Source organism: Acartia tonsa, chromosome 11, assembly GCF_053477335.1.
Source record: "Acartia tonsa isolate MP-2025a chromosome 11, ASM5347733v1, whole genome shotgun sequence".
Classification (NCBI taxonomy): Eukaryota; Metazoa; Arthropoda; class Copepoda; order Calanoida; family Acartiidae; genus Acartia; species Acartia tonsa.
The window spans coordinates 12,988,604-13,010,720 of NC_137270.1; the positions used below are offsets into that span (position 1 = coordinate 12,988,604).

Below are 22,117 nucleotides of genomic sequence, written 5' to 3' on the forward strand. Positions count from 1 at the left end.
TATTCATTAAAACGCATTACCCTTTAAATATCTATTTAAACTATATACCCATTGAATGTCTAATGTGCTTTGAATACCGAAGGTTTAAATTACAAGGTCCTGTTTTTACTTGTCATACTTTCAAAATTAATGGATGCATTATTACTTGGATCTTAGACCAGATTTACATGTTCTCTACTAAAAATAAACTTGCATCGGGCTAAAATAACGATACTCTGCATCCACCCCCTTTTAGCCAATCTCTTCCCCTCCTACTGGATGAACGAACATACCAATATGTGAGTTAGCAACCTAAATTGACGACAATTTTTACCCTGTCATAATATCCAAATATATTCGATATCCATTTAATGATTTGATTTTTATCAGAGTTTGAATACGAGCTATAAGCTACTCTATAGATTTGACTTTTAGGCACTGCAGCTATTATATAAATATGGTATGTCCGTACGCCCATCCGTCATTATGTCCGTAGAATACTATGTAAAAATACTTGCACAGTTTCGTGATTATATCCTATAATATATCCTGGTCCGAAATGGTAGTACTTTTCAGAAAGTTTGTTTTAGGTTATTTTCTTACATCTTTAAAAAGGTTAGGGACGTGACAAGAATCTAAAATATTTTCTAAATGCAATACGAGGATATAAAAAGTAACTTCTTTGGTTAATCTTATTCTTGTCTAATGAAATCAATGCATTATGAATTGAAAGAGAGAAAGATTAAAGCAAGAAATATAAACAGAGATGGGTTAATAAAAGATCTTAAATAATTCTATAACACATTTTCTAAAAAGTAAGTCAAAATAAAACATGTTAATGATAGGTCAGCCACTGACACTTTTATTTATGGTTATATTGTCGTTCAGAAGGGGAATGTGAATTTGCAAAAATAAGTAGGGTGTGGAAGTATCCACCCCTCTTCACCCCCCTTGACAAGATTCTACAAACTGTTTATACACCCAAGGGGGGTGTATAAAAATCTTACACTTTCTAACCAATAATATGACCAGATTGTTCCTCCATTTTTTCCTATTGGATGATTTAGAGAGAATGTTTCTAATTCTTCTAAATCTATTACTAAATAAAAAAAGCACAATGAATTGTTAAGACCAGCCAGCCAGGGTGTAAGTTTAACAAGTACCCAAACTTCTATAAACACGATATTTTATGAGTTGGCTTGAAACTTTGGTACTTTTATTAAATCTTGATTGATTGAATCAATTATAATTCTAATCTACATGAGGGGTATTTTTGTTTATCATCAATTGTAATTCTTATTGTCTTATCCCTAAAGATCCCTGACACAAGCAAAGCAAGGCGAGTGCTTTATTTCACTTTAACCCCACCCACTCTTAGAGAGATACAGGGATAGATAAATGGCAAATAATATTTAATTATACTAGGGGCTACTCCCCATAGAAGCCTCTAGGGGCACGTAATGTGTGAGAGTGGGTATGATCTCGACCTATTTAAAAAAAATAAGTTTTTTGGGGGTATTTTTTATGAGGGTTGAGATAACCTCCCCCAAAATAGTTAAAAACATTCCCTGGACCTTTAAGAAGCTTCACTGCAAAGGAGAACCATACCGGTTCAGTAGTTAGCCAGATTCTTCGCTACAGACAAAAACTTACTTCTAGTATTTTTAAAAATGTATATTTTGAAACCTAAGAAAAAGAGGATATTTAAATTGAATATAAGCTGTTGCTTCAAACTATAAAAATATGAAATAGAAGTGGGGGGGGGGGGATAATTTACTTAACCTAAAATCTGTTAAAATACAAACTAAAGAAGGTAAACTATCTATAATAGGTAGGTAGATATGTCTGTATGTAATATGTATCTTACTAGATAGGTAAATTAATTCTTATATAAATCTTCTTTTGTCCGTAATCAAAACTAGCCTGTTCTAAATTCCAGGGCTTGGAAGCCGCTAATATTAGCTCTACTGCTCACTTTTAAAAAGTACGGCGAAACTGCTGCGGATTGCTCATTTAATTGGCGGCTGCTAAGTACTGTTAACAATAGTTTAGCATAACTATAACTGCTAATTGTTAAATACAGCTGTGGATTATCTAAGTTAGTCAAGGCTTGCATTAAAAAATAGCGGATAAACCTAGCTGCGGATGCCGAGCCCTAGGCCATAACTTAAAGGGTGGAGGGTCATTTGAATATTAATCAAATAATGGGATCAATAATCAAATAAATTGCAGTAAATGCAGGGATTGAGGGATATGTAGATTGAAGAAAAACTATTACTTCACGACGCCTTTTTAATCCTTTTTTTTGTAATATTTAAGTTGACATAATGATCAACATCTGGTAAGACTAATCTTATATATATCACTAGCGGCTACGCCCCTAGATGCCTCTATGGGCACTTAAGGAGGGGGGAAGTTTAATTGAATAATCAAATTTTTATTTTGTATTTAAAAAAGAAAAAAAATGGGGGAGGGGGAGTAATTTTTTTCGAGTAGCGATTTTTCTTGAGAGGGTGGTGGTACCCTCCCCCAAAATTGTTATAAACCTTCCCAGGACATATGAGAAGCTACCCTGTAAAGGAGAACCATAACGGTTCAGTGGTTTGCGATATCTTGTATTACCATTGACCTATCTATGCATCCCTGTAGCTAAAGATCATATATTGACCGAAATATTAATATTCATTTCAAATGAACAAGGATAATAGTTGAAAATTGCAGTAGAGCAAAATTGATTTTGTTTTTATTAAAATTTACAGAGAGTGAAGTGATTTTGTTTTACAATTTGAAGGCCTATGTCTAAAATCGAGCCCCTAGCAACTAGGTGCTCTATTTTTGAAAAAGGAAGTGGTGAACGATTAATAACAACCAAGGACTCCAATTTAAAAGTAGATTGGCCTAAAACCATCTACATGCAAATGTGAAACTTCACAAATAATAAAAATCATTTAGGTTTATTGGCAAGCAAGATCTTAACTGACAAACAAACATAAAACCTTACTACTTTGTTTAAAAGGATGACTCTTAAGATGTATGTATGTCAAAGATATATCAACGTAAGAAAGATTTAAATTGAAGAATTAATTAGTGCGCAATTTACCTAAGGCATATTTCACTTTTAAATTTTGCAGTAAAATCATTACTATTACATAATTTTATTACACTTTGTTTTAATGTATTTTTAGTAGTGCGGCTACTCTAAAACTGAAGATTGTCTGTCTGTGACAGAGATCTTAAGGGATAAAACAATGATGATAAACATAATTATCACTTCTGTAGATTAAATTATTGGTGGATAAGTTTGGACATGGTTAGTCTGTCCCTTCTAGTCAAGATTTTACATAATATTCCCTTGTTTTTTGAGCTAACAAGTAAGATTATGTGTTCTTAAAACTTTGGGTACCAGTGTAATTTACAGTCAAATGTAAAAATTGTATTATAACATCGTATTGTTTTTATAAAAACATCTAAACTTTTTGAAGTTAATTATAATGTTCATGGATTTATAGGCAGGTACCCTCAAAACCAACGTTTTTGCTGTGTATGACTTTACTCTTCTCATTAAAATAAAGATAGTTTCTGCTTTTCTTGTGGATACAATTGTCCATGTTCTTTCTGCAATTCACATAATTCTTATATTTAACTAGAAGCAAAGAAATCCAAACTGCGGTTTGAAATAGATAATGCACAAAAAAAGTATTAAGCCAATGAACTTTGATATTTTTGTGTTATTTTAAAAATAAAATTAACCTTTAAATATAAATTTTATAACAATACGGCTATTCTTTCAATTAATATTATTTTTTTCTATAAGCGTAAATCCTTAAACCGTATAAAAAAATAAAAATTACAATACTTTAGTTTGAAAGCTCTTTTTCAATCTAATTTATGAGACCTTTGAGGCGTTGTTTATAAAGATTGGAAAAAAATGCAATGAAAAATTCTAGAAAGAATTAAATATTTTGTTTATTGATGCAATGGATATATGATATACCTGGATATATTAACAGGGGGAAATTTTTCGTCAATTTAGCTCGCAAATATAGACATCATTTATAGGTCAGTTCGTTTATACAGGAGGGGAGGAGAGTGGGTAAAGCGAATGATTGGGGTAATCGTTATTTTAGCCATCTGCGAGTATTACTTTATCAGAGTATATAAAATTTGGTGCAACATCCATTTAATGATATATCGATTATTGATGCAGGGAAAGATACATGTCAAATAAGATCATCTGTTTCTAAAAAAGTAAAATTTTAAATTGATAAAATATTTTTTTCTAGCATGGCTTTGAACCCGTTAAATATCCGATGGATTGGAATTGAACGAAGCAATAATAAATATCATGTAAGATTTTTTATTTTACTATCCGCGGAAAGCTGTCTATAATAAGATTCGATAAATAACTAGTAATACCTCGAAAAGTGCGTCTAGCCCCCAGGGCGATCTATGTCCTTGTACCTGTGGGGCTTTTCACCCCTTCGAACATATATTTTTTTGGTCCACTTTCGGTTACAGGGAAATTTTCATTGAATAATATGCCAAACTATTAGTTAACATGAAATTTACTTCCTACTTGTATCTTTTACTATCGTCTATCTCTCTATTTTAACATCCATCCATATTGTCATCCATATATTAATCCATCTATCACTCCATGCATCCATTCATACATCCATGTTATTTTATTTCAAGCATCCATCCTCCTATCATCCATAATTCATAAATCCATTTATCTATCCATCTATGTTATTTATCTATCTATTCATCTGTTTTATTTATCTATCTATTTATCTATTTATCTATCTATCTATTTATCTATCTATCTATCTATCTATTTATCTATCTATCTATTTATCTATCTCTCCTTAATAATCCATCTTCTGTTCTATGAAGTTTAATTTATCATTTTTTCAACTTTTTTTTTATAAATTTGATTGTTGATAACTTTATTAGTAGCGAAGCTACTGTAAATTCCAGTCCTACAGTATTATTTCTATAATGCATGTATTATCTTATGCTATTCTGTGTATAAAAGTTTCTCTGAATCTTTACTAAAAGTGTTTTGTAACTACTCTATACAATCTAATCGTCCATCTGTCCATAATGATAAATATATTTATAATCTCTTTCGAATACAGAGACGAAGTAAAAAAGTCAGATTTTTCTAATTTCTTTATTTGCCGCTAAAATAAACTAATCATATGTCTCTCATTTTTAAAAATCCCAGTGTATTTTTGGATGTCTTGTGACATACAATCATATGATAGGTTCATTTTAGCGGCAAATCATAAGTTCAGAATTGCATAGTTATTTCATCGGAATATGTTAATTAAGACATTTATACACGTTGATGTTATTTAAAATAATTTAGCCATCTTAATTAGCCTGTTGGTGCTGCGCTACCTATGGACATGATTATCTTTGCAGTTTTTTTTTTTGCATATAAGTTTAATTTTCAGCTTTGCTGATTTTGTTAATTGACAGCGAGGGGGTGGGAAGAGAGTCTACCTCCAGAAAGAGATGGTAGGGGGGTGGGGTTGGCCAAAAAAAAAGATAACCAATCATTAGTATGGTTATTATTTAGGGATACAGGGATAGGTCAATGTTACCATAATTGTTCAACTCTAAATCTAAACATACCTGTAAAAAATAAAGGAATTAATATTAAATTAATTACATGATGACCATGAATATGTCTTAGAGTAGTTCGGAACTAATGTACAAACAGACAATCATATTGATAATAACAGCTTTGCACCTGAAAAATGGTGCCTTAATTAAAATAAATATTGCATAAATTGAAGCCATTAGAGAGATTAATACGATAATATTTTACTAACAAACAAATTTAAGATTAAGTATCGGGTTGTTTGACCACGCCCTAGTGCACAAAAATTGGCAAAATTATTTTAATTGTTATTGGACCACAAACTCTTTCAAAATGAAAAATTTAAAGCTTAATAAACTTTTATTAGGCTAGTTAAGGATTGGACGTGTCCTGCAATTTAAGTGCCTAACGTTTTAAAGCTCCCATAGGAGCTAGAAACATAATTTTTCAATAAAAAAGTATCAAAATGTCTGTATGTATGTCTGTGGTAGAGGATTTAGATAATCACTGAACAGATATGGTTCTCGTTCACAGTAAAGCTTCCTTTGAATTCAGTGTAGGACGGTTTTAAAAGTGGTACCTACACCTTTTCTGGAGAAAACCCACAACAAAGATTTTTGTTTCTAAAACTGAAATTGAAAGTTGAGTGTCTACTTCTCCTCCCTCACACCCTACTGTAACTTGTAAAACAAAAAGGGATAGTTATTAGGGGGTTCGGTGATCTACACGTCGACTCGAGGGATAATTCCACAATTGATCTAAGATATTAAATTTGACAAATCAAGTAGTTATAGATCTTGCACTTTTTGCTTGTTTGAATCGCATGCACCTGAAGGGAGGGTAAATAAATATGCACAAAAATACCCCTATAAGTTGGAATTACTAAAATTAATTTGTAAAACCTAACAAAAATTAGTATTAAGCCAACAAATATTAAAAAGAGTTTATAAAACGGAGAGGGTGGCGGTTATATTTTATTGTCTCTTTCCATCTTGAAGGTATCCAAAGATATGGAGAAAAAAACTACAAATGTATTTTATTAATTTCTTCACTCTTTGTCTTAATTTTTTAGGGCAAATAATAACAAGCTATAAAAAAAGGATTTCGCAATTGAACAATGAAACATGAATTATTTTATCGTCCATTGCACAATCCCTGGATCCCGTCAAAAGGCATTTACTGAACAGAGCCGGGGTGATATGGGATCACCCATTGTTTTAATCAAAATAAACCTAATTATAATAAAATTATTGGTGAAAAAGTTTGAACACTCTTAGTATGTACACTGGTACAGCCCAATCAACATTTAACAAACAAAGACAAATATTGAATGCCACCGATTAGCAAAAACAGTGTATAAAATTTACAGTCCAATGTCCCCTTCCTTCCTGATATTTGGTCTTTTGTGGTTCCAATTTTGGGTATACGGTCGTGAGACCAAATTAGAGACTCTGTCAGGGATAGAGAGATACAACAACACAAGAATAATTAATCTTTTCCTACAAATTCTATGGAAATAGCAAAACTATATAAAATTAGGTTAACAATATAAAAATCTATCTCTCAAAAATGAGGAAAATATTGTTTCTTTTTCACTGACCCATCCTTGAGATATTGTACAATTTTGTTACCAAATAATAAGCATATTTAGTGCAATTTTGACACAAACATGTGTACAAAAATTGCATAATGCTTAAATTTTGGGCAAAAATGTATTTTGAAATAGTTAAAATAATAATATGTACAGCCATTAGTGTTTAAAAAGTTTAAGATATCATATAACAAAAAGAATGTTAGAGGTTATAAAAAGATAATTAAAAACAATGTGGAAATTTTAATGATAAATTATAAAATTAATTTTTCCTTATTCATTGAGTCATTTTCATAGTTGCAGCTGTTTGCGAATAAAATTTTTACAATGATCAACATTGGATATCTAATTGTACATTTTTAAAAAGTAATATCTGTTCTCTTAGAAACGTAATTGCTTTAGAAAGCTCATTAAAAGGCCACTTTTTTTGATAATGGAAGAATTTATTCAGCTTTAAACATAATTTTAGTAAGGTGTTGAGGTCAAATAAAATTTATTTTATTGATTAATTATAGGTGATAAAATTATCAGAGTCATAATTTATTGTATACATTTGTTCATTTGCTTTATTTGTCTTATTACGCTTCAAAGGCCGTCCAAGGGGTTGGGGGAGTGGTAGAGAGACTAATAAAAGTCTTAACCCACAAAATATGAAACTTAGGGGGATAATTTTTTTGCATCAGGTGTAGATTTATAATAAGTACATAAAATGTATGTAAAAGAAACATTTTGGACAAAGCTATCAATGTAATATTTAGTTGTACCACAGGTATACGCATACAAAAGAATAAAATAACTTCCAAATAAATTTTTATTTTTTTCCGATCAATATATTATAAATTAACTGATATCACATTTATTTCATAGTGTTACAGACTGAATGCCAGACTGAAGGAAGAAGTCAATTATAGAGTAGCTTCACTACTAAAAAAAAAAGTATGATCATATTTATAAAAGAGTAAAAAAAATAGGTTTAAACATATATTTTGACTACAACATATAAAAGTCATTTCTAAAATCAGCAAAAAATGACAAATATTATAGCTCAACAAAAAGATTGCACATTGAAATTTAATAAAAAAAATAATGAATAAATATTAACATTAATGAGTATGTGCTATTTTTTGTTTTAGTATTTTCATAAAACCCTAATAGGCCTCTTTTATCAACCTAAACAATTATATTATCAATAAGAGTATTTAAATTTAGCTAAAATTTATCAGAAATAGTAGAATTCAATCAAATTTTGTAATATGTTTTTTTCTTTCCATAATTTTTTTTTTTTTTTTTTTTTTTTGGAGGGTGGGGTATTAAGCTAATAAAATAAAGAAACAAAGGATAAAAAGAAAAATGTGAAAATAATTAAATGAATTTCATCTGATAAAAGACAGATAACAAAAAAAAGGAAAAGTCTGAAAAGAAAGAAAGAAGAGTAACATATTAAAAGAGGGAAGAAGGATAAACGCCATAAAAATTATTAAGGAATTAATTTTATATTTTTTCTCATTACAGTGTGCCCAGTAATATTACTAAATTATAAGGTTGAAGTACATTCATAAAAAAAGCTTTTTGACCAGTTTGCTACTTATTTTAAATCCTACCTAATTCATTCCAAAGACATCATAAAAGTTTATGTATACAATAGGATGATTCTAACATGACTATTTCAACAGAGGTTCAATAATTTTTGATAACAAAGAGTTCATAAGCAGGAAACAATGTAATTATCAGAACATAAACATCAAAATCATTTTGCTTCTATACACATTTCAAGTTTATAGATATTATTGTAACAAATTTAAATAAATGTTTGTACAATTTTTGGGACAACCTTATGGTCAACTTTGACATGTGTAGCCAATTAGAAAATTTGATAAAACATAATTCAATTCAGCGTAAATCTATTAGTCTTATTCTTAACCTTTGAGGATGACAAGGCTAATCATCCTAGCTGTCCTTGCTACAGGTAAACATTAATTTCAGTTTTTAAGTTTATATTCTTAAAATTATTTATTAAAACCTACATTAAATTTGGGGAACGTAAATTTGACCACGACAGGATAGCAGCCATTTACCTTAAAAGAGGAATGATAAAAGAATCAATCTAGTTTTGATAATTAATTTTTTTTAGTCAGATATTATAAGTAAATTACAGGTCTTTGGCTTCTAAAGGTTCAGGTCCCCTGCAGGGTGCAGTTAGAAATAGGGGTTACATTTTATCATTTCATATAATTTTGTAGTTTAGTAATTTTAAAATCAGAAATGTTTTCTTTGCAAATCAATCTAAAACCCTAATGAATTCCAAAATATGTTAACTTTTGCATATATTCAATTTATCTTAATGAGTGCATTGAATACTAAGTTTTTAGTTTTTACAGGATGTCTGGCAGGTGATTTTGTTACCTTATCCAATAAAAGGGCCACCAATGTAAAATGTTGCAGTGGTGATCATATTTTGAGCTGTGACCTTGCTGATGTTAGTATAGAAAATCTTGGAAATGCAGAAATCAAGTTACCAGGAGGATTAGTTTTTAACTATGAGTTCAATATCAATGATGATCCTAATGCATTTAAGTACGGCAGCACTTTTGGAGAGGCTGTTATCATTTTGAGTCCAAACACCAATGGACTCCATGGTCATGCTATGACTTATGATGGAAAGTCATATGTTCTTGAGTATTGTGGCAGAAATGGTCATGTTTGGAAGACCATTAATGTAAACAACATGGCAGAAGAGCGAGAACTAGAGTTTCCAATAGCCAACAGCAGAGCTCTTGCATTGGACAGATCTATCTTAAATTTTGAACCACAATTTGGATCTTTTGAATCTGAACCACTCTCTTTAGAATCAGAACCACTTTCTTTTGAATCAGAACCTCTGGCATTAGAATCTGAACCTCTTTTGTTTCCTGCTCTTGAATCTGAACCATTATCTTTTGGAGAGCTAGAATCTCCAAGTCTTGAATTAGGAGGTGGTGAAACTGAACTTGCAGCTCAAACCCTTACATTTGGGGGCGGAGAGCCTGAGCCAGAATCACCCACTCTTGAATTAGGAGGTGGTGAATCTGAACTTGAAGCACCAACCCTTACATTAGGAGGAGGAGAGCCTGAGCCAGAATCACCCACTCTTGAATTAGGAGGTGGTGAAACTGAACTTGAAGCACCAACCCTTACATTAGGAGGAGGAGAGCCTGAGCCAGAATCACCCACTCTTGAATTAGGAGGTGGTGAAACTGAACTTGCAGCTCAAACCCTTACATTTGGGGGCGGAGAGCCTGAGCCAGAATCACCCACTCTTGAATTAGGAGGTGGTGAAACTGAACTTGAAGCACCAACCCTTACATTAGGAGGAGGAGAGCCTGAGCCAGAATCACCCACTCTTGTATTAGAAGGGGGCGAACCTGAACTTGAAGCACCGACCTTTACATTAGGAGGAGGAGAGCCTGAGCCAGAATCACCCACTCTTGTATTAGGAGGGGGCGAACCTGAACTTGAAGCACCAACCCTTACATTAGGGGGTGGAGAGCCCGAGCCAGAATCACCTACTTTAACCTTGGGAGGTAGTGAACCAGAAGGACCAGTTTTCACAATAGGTGGTGGAGAGCCAGAGTCAGAGTTTAATTTGGTTCTACCTGGTGGACTTGAAACAGCGCCACCTACAACAACTACAACTACAACAACACCTCCACCAGAAGACTTAGATGGAGATGCTCTTGAATTAGAAAATCCTTTAGTAGCAGAAGCCATCACAGAAATTACTCCTCCTGACAACACAACTATCATGATATACACAGTTATGTTCTACTATACTCCTTCTGTTGCAGCAAACACAGATGATTTAGAAGGTTTCCTTGATCTTATAATATCTGAAACAAATACTGGGTACATTAACAGTAATATTCCTTTGAGAATTAAGAAGCATTGTTCTCAAGAATATCCATATGAATTCACTGGTGCAGTTAATCTAATAACTAATTTTACCTATTGGAATTCTGATCCTCAAACAACAAGAAATGGAGCTGACGTTGCAACTGTAATTGCAAATGATCTGGATTATTGTGGAGTTGCATGGTTCAACACTCTAAGTATTGGATATACATTTTCTGTTGTTAAGAAATCTTGTGCCACTGGATATTATAGCTTTGCTCATGAAGTTGCTCATAATATTGGTGCCCAACACAATATTGAATCAGACACTAACTCTGCATATTCATATGCCCAAGGTTGGTTGATAGGCGGAGGTAGTACATCCACAGGATATAGAACAATCATGGCCTACACTGCTACGAATCATTCAACAAGAGTGAACTACTGGTCTAATCCCTCAGTTAATTATCCTGTTACTGGAACTCCAACAGGATCTGCTGGTGCAGCCAACAATGCAGCCTTATTAACTCAGAGAAGATACACACTTGCCAGTGTTGGTGATGAAACTACAGGAGGGTGTTATGCTACAACCACAACCACTACAACTTCTACTACAACCACTACAACTACTACTTCTACAACCACGACCACTACAACTTCTACTACAACCACTACAACTACTACTTCTACAACCACCACCACCACAACTACTACCACTACAACAACTACCACTACAACAACAACTTCTACTACAACCACAACAACTATTACTACAACAACTACAACCACAACAACTACCACTTCTACAACTACTACTGCAACTACAACTACTACCACCACCACAACTACTACAACCACAACAACTACCACAACAACAACCACAACTACAACCACAACAACTACTACAACAACTACTACTACAACTACAACAACTACTACTACAACAACCACTACTACAACTACTACAACAACAACCACTACAACCTCAACAACTACAACTACCACAACCTCAACAACTACTACTACTACAACCACAACAACTACTACCACAACTACTACTACAACAACCACTACTATCACAACAACAACTACAACTACTACTACAACTACAACCACAACAACTACAACTACTACAACCACAACAACTACTACCACAACTACAACTACAACTACATCAACTACTACTTCAACAACCACAAGTACAACTACTACCACAACTACTACTACAACTACAATAACTACTACTACAACAACCACAACTACAACTACTACAACCACAACTACAACATCTACCTCTACTACTACTGCAACAACTACTACTTCTACTACCACTACTACAACAACTGCTACCACAACATCAACCACAGGCACTACCACCACAGGAACATCTACAACAATTACTTCAACTTCCACAACCACATCCACAACAACAACAACAGAATCTTTACCTGGAACTGTAAAATGTAACAAATACATTAAAAAATTCAAGGAGAAGGATGTCAAGGCTACAGATAAAGAAGATTGCCAAACAAGTTGTCAGAATCGATTTGACAATGGATGTGTTGCGTTTAACTTTCAATTCAAAAAGAAAATATGTGAACTTCTTATAATGGTAGTAAGAAGGAGAGCTAATACTTGTTATGGTAAACCTTTTAATGCAAGTAACACCCCTGGACCAATAGAATGTCAGTCTTTTTTTGCTAAGGTCAAGTCAAAAAAAGGTAAAACAAGTAGTATTACTAAATGTCAAGAAAGATGTCAAAAAAATTGGGAAGAGGGTTGTGTTGGGTTTAACTTTCAGGATAAGAACACCATTTGTGAGTTGTTCATATTAGTGGACAGGGATAACAGTAATAAGTGCTCTGGAAGGCCCTGGTTTGCAGCCCTATCTGATAAGGATGAAAAAATAATTGTAACATAATTTGTAACACAAATGTCATAAATATAAAATTTTGATTAAATATTGGAATAAAAGATGTAATTTTTCTGTTGTTTTTATTTTGTATGGTAGCTTAACTAATGAAACAAGGTAGACGACATCCATAAAAGCAAGCTTTGAAATCAGAAGGAAGAACATATGATCTATAACATCAGAAAGTAATAAGCAGAACATTAATTTAAAAGTCTAAACACAACTGTACATAAATTTTTTGCAAAATACAGGATACAGAAAAAGGAGATACTTTCAATTTTCCACTGCGTGACATAAATAATTAGAGAAGAAGCAATGCCTTGGCGCAAAAAGCACGCAACTCATTACTGTGTACAGTTAGGACTACCAAGACAAGGGTCGCTCAACCAAAGGGTTGGTTGTTTATATGGGGCAAATGGATGCTTTACACTATGATTAAGGTTGGGAATACTTTTCAAGGTGAGTGGAGAGGTCTAGAACCCAAAGCGCCACCAAGCGGCTTAGAGGTCATATTGACCGAAAACATAATTTTATAAGTACAGTCTATCAATTCATAAAAAGGCCTTAAAATATTAAGCAACTTACTTCTAACTTTAGAGAAGGTTCATTTGTCGTCTTCCATTATCCTCTTCTTGTACTTCTTCATAGAAATACAGGGAGGGAGGAGACATTGGAATGTAATTTTCACAAGGTTTTATAACCAAGTGTTTGTATTCATTGATTCAAAAACTTTGGGTACATTTAGTTAAATTTAATTGGTTGCTTTTAAATTAGAAGTGTCCAAACATCTCGACCAATAATTATAATCTACATATGGGCTAATTGATTTGATCATCACTAAGATGGGAAATTATATTCAATTGTCTTATCCCTGAAGATCCCAGTGGAAACCCAAATCTAGAACATCTTTGATGCCTTAAAATATTAGTGTTGCTTTAAAAATGCAAAATTTTGCATTTTTATACAGCAACAATTTAGTTTTCCTTTATAAAATTATGTTTAGATGTAGCTTGAACTTTAAGATGCAATATCTTTAATTATCCCAGTACTTTTATCCTCTCTGCACTTTTTACGAGATTGACAGCATTGGTAGGTTTAAACTAGCAGTGTCAAAACTTTTTAGTCACATATGTTTTTTTCTAAATATGTTTAAGATCATTATTGATGCTCGTTTATCATCATTTTAAGTTCCCTTTAAATCCCTATTTTTTATAGCATTTAATAAAGGATAAAAGGCATATGATAAATTGATGTATAAAGAGATATACCGTAGAGAGATTATCATAATTTCTAATCACATAGATATACAAAAAGTTAAATTTTCGTAACGCAAAGAATTTCATAAATTTTAAAATGTTTAAAATTTGCTGTACCAAACTAAGCACAGAAGAAACGATGCACACGGAAATGCAAGTGTGTGTGTGTGAGTGTGTGTTTGTGTGTGTGTTGCATTTGTCTGTTGGTGTGTGTAGGTTAGTCTGTAATTATATATGTGTGTGTTTGTGTGTTTATATGTGTGTTTGTGTGTAAAAATCAAATCTTCCTCAGAAGTGACAGGGTGTTGCTCAAAGACAGCAAAAAAATTCCTGTTCCACCTTAATTTATTTGTTTGGGGAGGGGGGATGGTTCTTAACTCGACAAGGCACTTTGAAGGAAAACTCTTACAATTGTTCTTGTCTTCTTTTTTTTAGCTAGCCCTAATGATAGACCAATTAGCATTTTATATCAAACTCTTGAATGTGTCAGTCTTTTTAAAGATTAGTGAGTGCCCCTAGCATCTAGGTGGCTCTGTATTTGATGAGGTATGGACATAAAAAACAGATAAACCAATATTGCAAACTAAAATAGCCTTAAATTCTTCCAAGGACCTAAGTGAAACTTTCCTAAAATGGAGAACATTTAACAGTGATTAGCAATATAATAACGAAAAAAACAAAAAACTTACACTTTTTGTCTGTAGCGAAGGATCTCGCTAACCGCTGAACCGATATGGTTCTCCTTTAGAGTGTAGCTTCACATAGGTCCTAGGAAGGTATATAAGAGTTGTTGGGGAGGGTACCACCACCCTTCCAAGATAAATTACCCCTTATAAAGAGAAATAAAAAAAGGACTCCTAAAAACATATTTTTTTTACTTTTTCTATTTAATACCAAATTTTTTGCTGGGGGTTTTACTCTCCCCACAACCCCCAATATGAGTGCCCCTAGGGGCCTCTTGGGGCGTAGCCGCTAGTATAACTATAAAACTATAAATGAACTACAATTAATTATTCATTTTTCTTAATATTTATTGATTTAAAATTCAACATCAATCAAAAATAGACAGGATGCACAGTCCCTGAGGGATAGACTGGCGGACGTAAGGAAATGTCTCTATTGAAAGTAGCTACGCTACTAATATAAATTTTAGGCAGTTTTTTAAGAGCACTCTACAGAAGCTATATGTGAAGATCTCCCCTATTAACCCTTTAAAAATCATTTTTCAATCTTGAAAATATCATTTAAATCTTTCATGCGCATTTTTTGGTTTATTAATGGATTTCAAAATTTTAAAATATATATTGGTTAAAACTGTGTGTGCTAAATAAAAAACCTTCTGGAATATTTTATCAATTGGTTTAACTTAGATTAGATTTTTAACTTTATCTATTGGTCGATTTAATAATTCAAAACTAAATTGTCTGAAATCAAATCCAAATTTATAGCACAATGTCGGCCGGATGGACAGACAAAGTAGATTATAGAGTAGCCTCTTTACCAACAAATAAGCAAATAGTTGGATTTGTTTCTGTGCATGGGTAACCCTGCGGGTGTTCTAATTTTAGAACTTATTTGTCCTGACATTTACACGATATCTAGAAGTATGTGTGCATTCATTTCCGCACAGATACTGAATTATCATAACCGCTAATAATTCCGACAACACAAATAATTCCTCCCCAGGGATTTTAAATAGATGAGACAATGGACGAGAGATAGATTTACATCCCCAATGGTGATTAATAAAATTACTCCTGCTGCAGTTTAAGTTTAATGGTTGGAAAGTTTGGACACTTCTACCTCGTAACCAACCATTTAAATTCCAATTGAAGTACCCATGGTATTAAAGCCTCCAATAGTTTAATGTAGTCATACAACCTTGGGGGCCAGAGTAATCAAGGAGTTACTATAAAGTATACTAGTTCCAATACCATAATTTTATTCTTTTTATTGGCTTTATACTTTCAGGTTTTATTCAATCTTGATCGATTGGTTTAAGTCCAAACTTTTCTATCAATAATTTAAAAAAAAGGGTATTTGTGTTTAAAATAATAAGGGGAATGCGGGAGTTAAGGTATACCATCTAGAAGTCACCTTTCTCAAATCTGACGGTCCTATAAAATCAGGATGCAAGTCAATGGAAACTAAAATGATAATTTCGAAAAGTATAGAACACGCCTTATTTGTTCAAAAGTAACAAGGATGACAAAATCCATTTGTAGCAAAGCACTAGAAATTCATGAAAGGACAAACAGACAAAATGAATTATAGAATAGTTATTTCTCGTATCTTATTATAAACGGCTTTCCGCGGATATAGATTGTACAATTATAAGATTAAAACCAGTTTTTTAGCCCAGAGGTGCCGAAGGCACGGGTTAAAAAAATGATTTGCCAGATATGTCTAAATCTGAAGAGGTAATAAGAAAGGGAAGGCCGGCCACAAATTTCAATTTTCAGGAGGTTGTAGACACCCCTCCCGCAGGCCTTTGTTCAAAAGGTACTAATTGCTTCAGGCTCAGACTATACTGATATAAACAAGGATGACATTATCCTTGTAGGCGAAGCTTAATAATTCTTTCAGTTGAACTAACTAGCAATGACAAATATAGAGTTAGTACTTAAAGAAACTTAATATAATTTGAAAGTCTGAAAAATTTGTTCTAAGGCTGTCACTTACTGCTTGACGTACTAACCGGCACAAAATGTAGATGAGCGATGCATTAAAAAAATGTTTGTAAAAAATTTGATTTCAAAAGTACAATGCAATCTGTTTTAATGGTCATTTGTACTTGAACAAGTGTTATCTTATTATTATATAAACTAATTGGGCTTATGAACAGTTTTCCTTAATAGTGACCCATATACTTGAAAAAGGCCTTGAACTAAAGGGGATAAAAAGCATATATACCTATACATTTTGTTTGTATTCCATAGAGATAAAATGCAAATCTTTATATGTTTAGTGGTTTATTTTTTACTAGTACACTCGTTTTTTGAGCTTTTCCAGCCTTTTTTTTTTATTTTTGACAACGGATTTCCACACATTTGTATCTGTTTATTTAATCTAATATTCAAAATTTATAGATTTTTTTTTCTTATGATTATTACTAGATATCAACTAAAAAATTTGCAATACCAGGGATCTGAAGGTATAGAACATAGGACAACAAATTGATATACATCCCCAAGTATTAAAAACATAATTAAACCCTCTGCTGATCAAAATTATTGGTTGAAATCTAGGATACTTCTAGTTTGGAACCAACCAATTAAAATTAAAAAAGTACCAAAGTTTTTAGGCCATTAAAATTAAATAACATAGTAAAAAAATTGGTTACCTATGTAATTTACATTTCAATAGCTTTTCCCTTCCTGTCAAATATGGAATGTAGTGAAACAACAACTCATAAGTACAGTACAGCAAACAATGTTTATAGTGACATTGAAATTAACTTAATATATAGTAATAAAACCATTATAAATATAATGATTTTTACTATTGCTAAAATAATTTCATAAAAAAAACTTTTAAAATGGGTTATATGCACAAGCTTATGTTTCTTTAAGTGAAATATCATTAGGTTTGAAAAAACACCAATGAAGCCTACAATTAGATTGTTTTCTAATGTTAAAAATACATTGATTAATAGAACACTGGTCAATTTTGACAAGTGCAAAAATTTTGATATCGGCATCATGATAGATTAGCTGCATCAGTTGTGTTGGACTCTTCCCATCAGGATGACAACACTTTTCATTTTTGCTATTTTCTTTGCAGGTAGTTTTTTATTAATTTCTTCATCTAATCATTATGAATGATTTACATAATGCAGATTAATAGTATTAGTGAATAATTTATGTTTAATATTAAATTAAATATTCAAGTTTATGTAAAAAGAATTGGCAAGATAAATGTATCTCTTAAATTATAGACTAAGAGTAAGACTAAGATATAATTCATATTAATTGGTTGAACCAATTTTAAATAAGACTACTTATTATTAATTTGATATCTAAAATACTCTATAATATACCTACTTTTGAAATGATTCTATAATTATTTAAATTATAATTATACTTAGGTTGTTTGGCGGGAGATTTTGTCACCTTATCAAAGCAAAAGACTGTTGTCAACAACTGCTGTAAGGAAGATCACATTATTTCATGTAATCTTGCTGATGTACATCCAGATAGTCTGACAGATGGGGAAATCAAACTTCCTGGAGACTTGGTCTTATCCTTCAAAAACTACATCAACAATAGTCCTCACTCCTACTTTTTTAGCAGCAATGATGGTGAAGCTGTAATAACTTTTAATCCGAACACAAATGGCTTTTTTGGTCATGCAATGACAGCTGATGGAGGTTCCTATGTTCTTGAGTTCTGTGGTGCTTATGGACATGTTTGGAAATCTTATGACACCAAAAATATGGAAGGGGATCTAGGTTTGACATTTCCAGGAGCTAATGATAGGCTAGCAATAACTTTTGAATCAGAACCTGAACATCAACATTTAGATTCTGCGACTCTCACAGGTGTTGAATATCATGAAGGAGGAGAGGAGTTAGAAGCAATAAACCCTAACATTGGCATTCTTGCTGAACCTGAAGCAGAAATTACTCCCACTGATAACACAACTGTTGTGACGTACTCTGTAATGTTTTACTACACTGCTGAAGTTGCTGCTGACACAGCAGACTTAGAAGGATTCTTTGACCAAATCATTGCAGAAACTAATGCTGGTTATGAAAACAGTGAAATTCCTCTGAGAATCAAGAAACACTGTTCTGCACTACTTCCATCATCCTTCCCAGAGCTTGGTGCTGCCTCTCTACTGAATAACATTACTTACTGGAATTCAGATCCTGCCACAACAAGAAATGGAGCTGATGTTGCTGCTGTCATTTCATTGAATCTTGATTATTGTGGTGTTGCATGGTTTAACCAACTGTCAAGTGGATTCACATTTTCAGTCACTAAGAAATCTTGTGCAACAGGATATTACAGCTTTAGCCATGAAATTGGACACAACATTGGTGCGCAACACAACCCTGAAGCATCTACAAACCCACAATTTTCTTATGCTCATGGCCATTTGATTCAGCAAGGTGTTGCTAACACTGGTGCAAGAACTATCATGGCCTATTCAGCAACTGGACATTCTAGTAGAGTTAACTACTGGTCCAACCCAAATGTAAACCATCCTACTACTGGCACCCCTACTGGCGTTGCTGAACTTTCCAACAATGCTGCCCTTCTAACACTGAGAAGATACACTCTTGCTAGCATTGCAGATGAATCTACTGGAGGTTGCAATGCTACCACAACAGGCACAACTGGCTCAACAAATACTTCACCAGTTACAACACCTGGCCCCGCCCCTGTAACACCTCCACCTCCTCCCCCACCTCCAGTTACCAAACCACCAACTATACCTAGTAATGGAGAGATAAAATGTAGAAGGAAAATTACCAGTTTTCAGTCAAAAAAAACACAGGCAAAAAATCCTGATGATTGTCAACGCAAATGTCAAAACAATTTCATGAAAGGGTGTGTTGCTTTTAACTTTACAGAAAATTCTAAAAGAAATCAATGTGAGTTGTTGATCATTACCACAAAAAGGGAAAGAAAATCATGTTATGGAATACCATTTGCTGGGCCTTCTTCAGATTGGCATGGTTACACATCTACAACTTCACCAGAATGGTAATGTTATTATGATACAATAGTACTGTCTGTATCATATGATAGAAATAAATTTTGGCAAGAAATACTTTTCTTCTTTTAGTTTGTTTAAATTTCATATGAACGGTTGCTGTCTGACTATTAAAGATTTTAACAATTAAGAATCCTAAACTGGATTGAATAATTTGTGTATTTAAGTTATTTGGGTTGTGGTATTGTATTATATAACTGTCCTTGTTAAACTTAATTGAACAAGTTTCCATTGCAAATTGTAAAAACTTTATTGTTCTTGTGTGTGAGAAGTAAAACTTTCTTTTAAAGATAGACTATTAAGTTTAATATAGTTTTATTTTATTTAATTTGGGTTAGGTAAAATGGAACAAAGAATACCTAGTTGGGTCAGTTCTTCAAGAAACTATTTAAATTCATTTGTTTTGACTGTATATGATTTAATACCCATTTTTGTATTAACTTTCAGCTTGTATTGACTTAGAATACTTCCAATCTTCTAATGACAATTTTTTTGTTCAAACTCATTGTTTTATTGTCTCAATACCCATATAATGATATATTAGGAAACATCTATTAGGAAGCTTTTCCAATTATATCTAAAATTAACAGTGCTTCAATGATTCTGAATTAACTCTCATTAACCTTATGGATATTGATTATGTCATAGTATAAACAGAATTCCACAGATATAAAAATTAAAATTATAATATATTTTTTAATTTTGTTAGTCCTAGGGGCCGAAGCACCGGGCTAACAATTGATATTTTATTTTTTATTTTATTATTCACAGAAAATTGTCTATAATACAAAAAGATACATGATTTTCAGTAAAGCTCAGAACCAGTTCTATTCAAGTGGATAATCATTAGTTTGAAGCTATACTGGAAATCCCATTACACTTTTTTTTCATAATCTTTAAGGATACTTTAAAGAACTAAAATTGTTTACATCTAAATCATTTGAATTAAAGTGTGTCCTTTTAATAAGTGAATTCGCCTTGTTAGTTGACTTACTCCTTTTTACTTCATTTTTTAATGTAAAGCAACTCTATAACTTTAGTAAACAATGCTTGCATTTAAATAATGTTATTGGGACAATTGTTCTTTTCTATCCACTGTTTTTTTTAACAAATAACAAAATAATAATCAGATCAATCCATGCACAATAAGAGCAGAGAAATAGGGAAGTAACATCATTAAAGGCAAGGAAGAGGGTATGCGGGCTATGAAATAAGGATTTTACGTTCAAAATAGCTACGCTGTTAGGTATGCACTAATTCTTGTTTTAATGAAATTTACACTGGATGATTTCTAGATCAACACAAGGATATTCTTAATTATTATGATAAAGATATGTAAAAGTAGGTATACCGGGATAGGTAAATTGAAGATAGCTGTACCAAAAAAAGTTTCAACTACTAAAACATTCCCTTCTATATCTTAGAAAATAGAAGAAGATTAAACATGTCATCGATTTTTTGTGTGAAATTAGAATGTGTTTACAAAAAATTGCATGGATAAAATAGATTAAAATCTGTCTCTCTATGTAGAATTATAAATTTTGAATCTTTGATATCTAATTTAGATATGCTTCTAAAATATGTAACCATAGTTAATTTTTACCTGGCTCATTCATTTCATATGAGAAAAAATGATAGATCCCATCTTGCAAAAGACATTTAGAGCATCATTTACTTCTCATATAAGGAAGAATGCCTTGACAAAACTGATGCAATGTAAAAACTTCATCACAAAACTATATAGAACTAAACTTGAATCAATCATTAGAACAAATGATAAAGAGAATGCACAAAACATTTGTTCCAAAATTTGGAAAAACTTACCAGTCTATCAATGCTTTCAAAATAATAAGAGTTCAAACAAAGCTTACCTGAAAAAAATTGTTTTAATTTACAACATAAGTAAAACAAGATCAACAATATTTATATAAAAACAATGTATAAAAATGAGCAATAAACAAAGACTGGATGTTAGATAGCTCGAAACTGCACAAAGGAGATTTAATCTTAAAGTAATATTTGGTTCGTCGTTAAGATCTCGCTATCTGCAACACTAATCAGAGTTCTCTATTTTAGAGAAGACTTTTAAATATCCGTGAGTTATTTTTGAATTTAATTGTTGGAATGGTTTAGGGCTATTTCATTAACACCCTCCCACCCCCTTAGAATACAGAACTATT

At 32.3% G+C, this 22,117-nt stretch overlaps 3 protein-coding genes across 3 annotated transcripts in view; 2 read left to right on the forward strand and 1 right to left on the reverse strand.

The window, feature by feature from the left end:
- Positions 1-22,117, reverse strand: part of LOC145331048 (uncharacterized) — a 456,415-nt gene that overhangs the window by 424,037 nt on the left and 10,261 nt on the right. The gene's annotated exons all lie outside the window — the stretch shown is intronic.
- On the forward strand, positions 9,087-13,035 carry LOC145331493 (uncharacterized). The gene is made up of 2 exons (XM_080176185.1): positions 9,087-9,147; positions 9,560-13,035. Exons 1-2 carry the CDS (start codon positions 9,111-9,113, stop codon positions 12,967-12,969), a joined length of 3,447 nt encoding a protein of 1,148 aa, XP_080032311.1. The 5' UTR covers positions 9,087-9,110; the 3' UTR covers positions 12,970-13,035.
- On the forward strand, positions 17,897-19,992 carry LOC145331051 (uncharacterized). The gene is made up of 2 exons (XM_080175666.1): positions 17,897-17,999; positions 18,304-19,992. The coding sequence occupies exons 1-2, from the start codon at positions 17,963-17,965 to the stop codon at positions 19,929-19,931; spliced, it is 1,665 nt and encodes a 554-aa protein (XP_080031792.1). The 5' UTR covers positions 17,897-17,962; the 3' UTR covers positions 19,932-19,992.